The following is an 8,004-nucleotide window of genomic DNA, read 5'->3' on the forward strand; positions in this document are numbered from 1 at the left end:
TATGAGTTTGTAGCATAGCAAGAAATGGATTATTTTTCCTATGTCTCTGACAGTCTGAATCTCATAGCCATTGCATCAGGATATCCTGCAGAAACGATTTCACCTATTTTCTCAGAAAGAAAGGAAGAGAATTGTCAAAGCCAGAAAACCATTTTAGGCCCTCAAGTCATTAAGAGTCCTTTACGTTTCACCTCTTGATTTTTGAACTCTTAATGATCTCCTGTTAGAATTTTCTCTCCAATTCAGAGGACTGATATTTTTTAGAGGGCAGCCTAGATACTGGAATCTGGAAATATCATGTGCTTCATCTTAAGATACCAATTGGGGAACACAGAGAAAAGAGGAAGGGATTTTCTGTTTGAATTCTATCGTTTGACAGCTATAGATGATGACAACTATGGCAAAGTAATAATATTAATAATAGTGATGATTTTAAAGGCATCTCTTGCATTTTTCCTGTTATGATATGCAGTGACGAAGGCTGATTCATGAAGTCATGATTATGAAGTCATCCATAAATTTGGAAAAAAAGCTGTATTGAACTTTAGTTTGGTAGAGCAGGCAGTGTTTTGTGCAGTTATGTGACACCAGAGGTGTCCAGTCATCGGTGCAAGTTCTCTATTCTTTTGCATGGAAACCATTTACTTGGAGACAAGACAGTTTGAGGGGAGTGAGAGAGAGGCCAAAGGCTGCAGGTGTGTTTGGGTGAGCTCTGTGCAGGGCGGGCAGCTGGCTGGGGGATGGAGGTTTCCTGCTGGCCATCGCTTCAACCTCCTCTATTCACCCGTGAACCAAGCACAAAACACTCGGTACCAAGCACACATACAAGAATATGAGTACCAGCATACATCTTGGTGTGCATCTTTTGCTGACACCACTACAATATGAGCACAAAATAGGGTCATGCCCTGTGCACTCCATATCATAATGTGTTAGGCATATTTGAGATCACTTTTTCACATACCCATTTCCCTGCACTTCAGTGTTTCTGAGCACAGAGGACATGTAACAGATACTTCCAATTGAGATAATAATTATCTCCAATTGAGGTAAACATCAAAGATGGTTGTATATAGTTTGGCAGGAGTATCAGTTTTAAATGTTTATGTTACATGAAGTCCTTGACCAATTTGTCCCAGGAATAGGAACTCATGCAGAGACAGATACCAAAATGTATTCTGCTGGAAAGAAAATACATTTTTCCATGTGCCACCTGCCTACTTCAGAATTTCAGTAACAGATTCATTTGTAGGGCTTGTGGTACTACTTTGTGACAATAAAAACTGCTCTTACAGCATGCACTTGAAGAGAATGAAGAGCCTAAGTGATATTTTGAGGATGCGAGTGTGTACACATGATGAATTTAGGTTTCATTTGATAAATTGAATCGTGTTTATGCCTTGTAACTGTCTTCTCTTATAAGCTTGTATCATATTACTTATGCTGGAGTCTAATGAGTGTATAGAGAGATTAATAACACCCATGAGTAACTGAACAATGTCAAAGAAAAATAGAAAACTGACCCAGCATATGTGCTTCGGTAGACAAATTATAAGCCTAAGAAATCATGTGGGAAACTAGAATGACGAGTTTTGAATTAAGGTATTAGTGTAATAGGTATACTAGGAACTAGGTAGGAGGAATGTAACACTAATACTAAGGTTCATAAAAAAGGAGATTGTGCAAGGGGAGGAATAAAACTAAATGTTAAATATAGTTTAAAATCAAGTTAAGAAGAACAAGTGTATTCATGAATCATACGGAATTTTATGGTTTGAAATTCCAAGTGTGACTCTGAAAAAATAAAATTCAGGATTATACACTCAGTAATTCACAATAACAATGGTGACATGCCAAAAGACATTAGAAGGGCTGTGATAGCAGGTAATGCAATAATAATAGAAGATATCAGTGACTTCTGTGCGACATAAAATATATTCTTGGTCAACATTAATGACTGGTCTATGGAGCGTCTATGTGGAGAAGCCTAAAGTAAACAAGGGGCACTTGAGTTGGTCCTGAACAGTGTTTATGGTCAGGCTTAAAGGTTTTTATTCTTCGAATAGTGTCTAGAGTATGGCTCATTTTAACATCTCTGCAGAAACAATAAAAGCCCCCAAAAGCTGCTCTAATACTGTTTGGTTTGAAAAGGGACAACTATAAAAACTTGAGGAAGCTTATTAAAAAGAAATGAGAAGGGCAACCAAAAGCCAACAGAGACTGCTAATAACAAGAATCAATCATATTCTGAAACATGGAGATCATCTAATTATCTCATATTCTATTAGTGAAGGTTAATTTGATTTTGAGTCTGGTGTTCAGCAAAGTGAGTGTAAGGGTGTTGGGAAAGAGAAAGCTGGGCATTTGGTGCTTGGATTTCAATTCTCATTCTTTTGCACATTGATTATTTGAATTTTCAGTCAAATTTTTAAAGACCTCCATCCTGATGTCAACATCTTATCCATATCAACAACATGATGCTGTGTAGTCATACTTAAGTGAGTCTAGGCTACCAGAGGTAAGAGTGCTAATATACCTGTCCTTTAGTGCTAATTTCAATAGCTTTATTCCTTCTAAAAATAGAATCACAGGCACAGTTCTGTGGAATAAATACAAATAGGAAGTTTCGTAACAGCTCTGTTGAACTAGACTAATATAGAATAAATATATCTGTATCTGCCTGTAGGTCAAAACAAAGAGAATTTCCATCTATCAGAAGAACCAAAAAAGGGGGGAAAGATGAAATTATTATTGAAATCGTATGGGACTTTGGGACATGATGAAGTTTTAAGTTTTAAAAATGGTGATTTGCTTTGAAAATCTCTTGATTTGAAGTTAATTATTGGACTTCCATTATTCATGGCTCACTGAGGCAGCAAATTGTAACAACTCCAGAATTTACTTCAACACAACATATGAGGGAAGTTTTGTGATTCAAGAAAGTGCATGAAAGTGGAATTCTCTTTAACATTGGACTTTATTTTGTTATTCATCTATTGCAATACCTTTAACTCTGCAAGTAGCTGAGCTGAAAAATGGGCTGGGATTTTTGCAGTATAGGGCTAGGATAGATGGGTAACATTCGGCAGAATCTGATCTTTAGAAAGGATTAGGTCAAATCCGTCGTTTTACCTAATAATTTGTTTTAAAAAAGTTACATAAGTCTTTTTGATGCTATTATGTTGACCCATGTTGAGCAGCAGTGAGTTTTGTAGGCTGTTTTGCAGTAATGCAGAACGTTGGTGTATCATAAATGTGATTTAATCTGCATTTGTGTGAAATATTGGCATATATGTGTCATTCTTTTCAATTACTTTTGTATATAAAGATAGCTAATATACATGTAATAGCTTTTCAAAGACCGAAAGTTTACTTGCATACCAAGAAGACAATAAATGGCAAGATGTGAATAGGATCAGTAACTACTCACCATCGCTGTTAGAATACCTTGCTTAATTCTGGAGCAGTCGCTTTTACAAAGAGTTAACCTTGTGGAAATGAGGATGCCATTATGGGATTGCTGAGAGAACAATAACTGGAAAGTCATACTGCAGATAGGCTAATAACAGGAAAAATGCATAAAAATATACTAAGTGCTCTACTGAAGGCATGTTATTTTATGTTGCCACATCTCCAAACTTCCACTTGAACCATCACATATCTGAAGATAGTTTCTAGGCCCACACACAGAACTGGTGTATAATGAGGAGATCTTGGAATCGGTAATTAATCGCCAGCATAAATGACCCACCTCTTTTGCATGTTAAGAACTAGCAGGAAGGGTCAGTGGGTCTTTAACATGTCCAAGAGCTGTACCACAGCCAGTAGGCACAGACGGAGTTAAGACGCATGACCTTATAGGATCATGCACTGGCCAGTGGAAAGGGCATATTGGCTCCAGAACTATCCCCTATTCACTCTGTTTTAGGCTGTTTTAAAAGTTTATCCCCATAAGGTAGCTAAAGGAACTGTTGCGCTGGAAACAACCTAACTGTGGTACTGTGCAGCCTGAGCTACAGAAGAATGAATAAATGAATGCCTACAAAGTGGTACAGTGTAAAATCTGTGCTGCTTCTGCTACCTGAGCTGGCTTGGTTAAAGCTGCTGGTGGCATCTCTGCAGTAGACTGCAAACAGCCTGTCGGAAAAGAAGCAGAAGGCAGGGGGAAAAGACCACCAGGAAGGGATGGTCAGAAGTGTGAATAAACCCACATAAATTTGAGTCTATGTCCAATGACCAGGTGGTCATACGGCAATTTTGGCTACTTTAATCCTCAGGCCCAGATGCAGCACACCCCACTGCAGGAACTCCCCGCTTCACAGATATCTGTCAGTCCAGTAACTTCGCAGTGCACACAACTTACACAACGTGGCCTGTAGAATCAGATGTGAAAGGAAACAGGTGACCTCTGATCACAGTGACTCATTCATACTCTGTGAACATTTGGGTGTTCTAAAATGATCGGTGGAGTGTATCACAACATACTTTTTAGTGAGCCTCATGACCTTTCAGTATTTTGGGATGTTAATTTCTACTGGAAAATCATCTGATACAATCTCATCATTTCAGTTCTCTAAGTAGCTTTATCCTAATTTCTAGCTTTTAAAAAAATTGTTTTAAAATCAATATGAGTGTGTAAGGATGAGTTTACTGGGTCAAAACTAAAGCAGAGTGTCCCATCTGAAGTACTGGCTGAACTTTTACAGAAGGCAAATGGGAATCGAAGTTTTAAGAACTGTCCACTCAGCAGATCTGCGCCCTGGAACAGGGCAGTCCGTACATCCAAGGACATTCCTTGGGATTCATTTTGACCCTCAGTTTTCCTCTTGACTCCGCAGAAGTGTTCTGCAGAGGTAGCCAGGAAATGGTTAAAGGTACTGAATGCACCAGGTGTGATTTGGTATGAAAGGAAAAGGAACAGCAGTATGAATAGTGAAGGAGGGATAAACTGCTTTTCTGTTGGTTTTACATGATGCTCCTTTGTAATCCAGAGAGCTCACCAAAGCACAGCTGTGGCACCATTCACTGTGCTCCCCCCCGAGGGAAGATGTTGATTTGTTATTAGAGGCAAGTGAGCTTGGAAGATGTGGTGGGGTGGGAAGTGTTATTTCTTCAGGGGATTTTCAGACAAGAAATAGATCAGAGTGAATAACAATAGTAATTGACTCACTTCTGAGCACCAGTGTCTCACATTGCTAAACCAAGGAAAGCGTTTCCAATATATTTCTACCTGACCATTGCACTTCAGTTAGTGTGGAGCAGAGCTATTCTTTACTCCCTCTGGAAATTCACCCTCTAGATTCCCAAGAAACTGTATTCACCTTCATTTCCAGTTTCCCAGCGTAATTTTAGGAACTTTCAAGGTAGTAAGTACTAAATCTCTGTGGGTGTTTTGTCAGAAAAATGAAAAAACCTTACTCAGAGCATCTTAGTAATTCCTCGGCTAATGACACGATCAGCTGCAGCAATAACAGTTAAATCCTCAGCATCAACTAAGCATCAACCCTTTTATCTTTCTGAAAACTTCCAGCTAGGTGAGAATCTCAAGCTAAACCCAAATTGACAATGGGAGAAATCTGCCTGGTTAAAGGTAGTATCACTGGTTTTACACTACCTCCTTACTATACACTTTATTAATGGGAAGTAACAGCTGGGAACAAGGAAGATTTCCTCCTGTCTTCACCGACCCCCGGAGTAGAGAGCTAGAAGAGTTGCTAAGATTCTCATTTTCTCTTTCATTTTTAGCTTTACGGAACAGAAATGCATCTGGTTGAGAATGCCACCTAAAATTTGCCATTGGGAAAGCCAACAGAAAAGCATTATTATGAACTTGTCCACAGCACATACAAAGGTACGATGACATGTTTCCCAATCTTTGCACTTGGAAATGAGAAATAACATTTCAGAAGGTGGATTGAAACTTAGAAAATCTTAACTACGATCACTGGAAAGTGCTGCAGTTCTGCCAAGTCATTTCAGACAAGATGCATAACATGATTTGAATACATAGAAAGGAGTTTTGTGAGTAATTTCAGTGCATTGCTAAAAGGAATAAAAGATCTGAAGTACAAAGCAATCTGGTTTTCTGAATGAAAATTCAGGAATTTATTTGCTTTCTAAAGCACAGGGTAAGTTCTCTCTCCAGAACAGCAAATGTGAAAATTATCATAAAGAAAGGAACATTTCTTAGGGAATACTCACAACACCTTTTCAGAAAGATGGTGCATCAAAGCATCTCTGTTGGAAATCTGACAACTACAGCTCCTCTTTACTCTATGGAGACCACAGCTGTTCTATTTCATTATTGTCAAGAGCACAAAAGTAAAGTTTATCCCTCTCCTGTTTTCTTTCACAGCCACAAAGGCTTGTTTTGCTGCCAGTAATTAGAAAAAAATCAAGCACTTAGAAATCATGTTTTTACCAGACCTCTGGATAAGCACAGATGGCAACATAAATAGTCTCATTAGTTAAAATCAGGAGGAACCAAGCAGCTCAGGGCTGTCTGTGAGAAGAGCAATTAAAAACAGAGTTTCAAGTGATTTCTGAGGAGGCAAACGCCTCTGCCAGCTGCAGAAATACAAAGAGGAGGGAAATTTGAAATCCTCTCCCTTCACGCACAATCTCTACAACTCCTTATCTCTATGAATTAGATGACATTGACTGAGGGACAGATACTGTTTTCACAGGTGGGAAAGCAAAACCCTGAGCAATGACTGCTGTTACAGAATTAGCATTAAAAGATGGAGCAGAGAGCAGCTGAAGTCAGAGAGAGGAAGTGTTTGTTGTAAAAGAAAGCAAGAGAGTAAAAGCAATGAAAAGCTGAAGGAGAAAGACCAAAGACAGAGAAAAACAGTATGTTAGGGAGAGACCTGAAAGAAGTACAGAGGAGCATAGTTGTTGAACTATTGAGGGCTCTGCCACTCATCACTTAACGATTGTTATTTCTGTATTTTTATTTCAGCAGAGAATCTTATCTCAATCTCTCACCCCTAACTTTTCCTCTCTTTTCTCACCTGTCCACAGCTATCGCTGTCATGGAGTAGATGCTGGCGAAGACAGCTGTGATTGGGAAGAAGTTGTGGAAGCGGCAGTAAGCCTCTCCAAAGTACCACTCGCTGTGCAGCGCGTAGATGAAGTTGATGAGGGTATTGAAAGCAGCCATGGAGGCATCGGAGAAGGCCAGGTTCACCAAGAAGTAATTGGTCACCGTCCTCATGCGCTTGTGAGCCAGGATAATCCAGATGACAATGAGATTTCCAAAAACGGCCACTGCCACCACACCACCATAAGCCAGAGACCACAGGGCAATGCGCCAAGAGGGTTGCACAAACTGATTGGAGAAGTTGGCTGCTGAGGATGCTACAGGGGGAGAAGCGTTTCCAGCTTGTGCTCCTAATGCCTGTCCCCAGGGATCGCCCACTGCAGCAAGGCTCCTGTTCCACCTGCTGCTCATGCTCATGTTCCAGCTGGCTGTGGGGACAGAAGTCATCTTGGATGTTCCTCTCCTCTCTTCCAGGAATGATGTGCCCTCCCACCTCACTCTCCCAACCCTCCAAAATCCCCACCAACAGATAAGAAGAGGAAAGAAAGAAAAAAGGAAGTGAGGCAGCACAGCAGGTACCGGGAAGGAGAGATCTGTCAGAAAAAGCTTTGGCTACGGTGTTCAAACTGTTAGAATCGCTGTGCCAGCTGAGTCAGAAGAGCTACCTCTGAGTGGAACAGCATCCCATTCCTTCTCTGTACGGCCACCTCTTGCTTTTGGTTTTGCTGAACGAGAAGGGGACTGGGAGCCAAGGCACATTTTATAGGCTTGTGAGTTCTCAGCGTCATAAAGGGAGTGGAGCAACGAGCTCCGTTGACTGGTAAGATAACACCTCTTTCTGTTTCTCCCTCCCCTTTTATTTCATTCATTGCCAGCAGCAGGCACTTTGAGGAGCTCTGGAGAGTGCTACGGGGAAAATGAATTCTTATCTCGTTTTTGTTGAGAGATTTGTTTTACATTGC

The 8,004-nt window shown here is 40.2% G+C and overlaps 1 protein-coding gene across 1 annotated transcript in view; it reads right to left on the reverse strand.

Annotated features, from left to right (window-relative positions):
- Positions 1-7,489, reverse strand: part of TACR3 (tachykinin receptor 3) — a 34,349-nt gene extending 26,860 nt beyond the window's left edge. The window contains exon 1 of the mRNA XM_065634328.1: positions 7,014-7,489. Within this exon, the coding sequence (XP_065490400.1) occupies positions 7,014-7,489 (476 nt within the window). The remainder of the gene's footprint in view (positions 1-7,013) is intronic.
- Between the last annotated feature and the right edge of the window lie 515 nt (positions 7,490-8,004).

The sequence above is a fragment of the Caloenas nicobarica genome, chromosome 4, assembly GCF_036013445.1.
Source record: "Caloenas nicobarica isolate bCalNic1 chromosome 4, bCalNic1.hap1, whole genome shotgun sequence".
Classification (NCBI taxonomy): domain Eukaryota; kingdom Metazoa; phylum Chordata; class Aves; order Columbiformes; family Columbidae; genus Caloenas; species Caloenas nicobarica.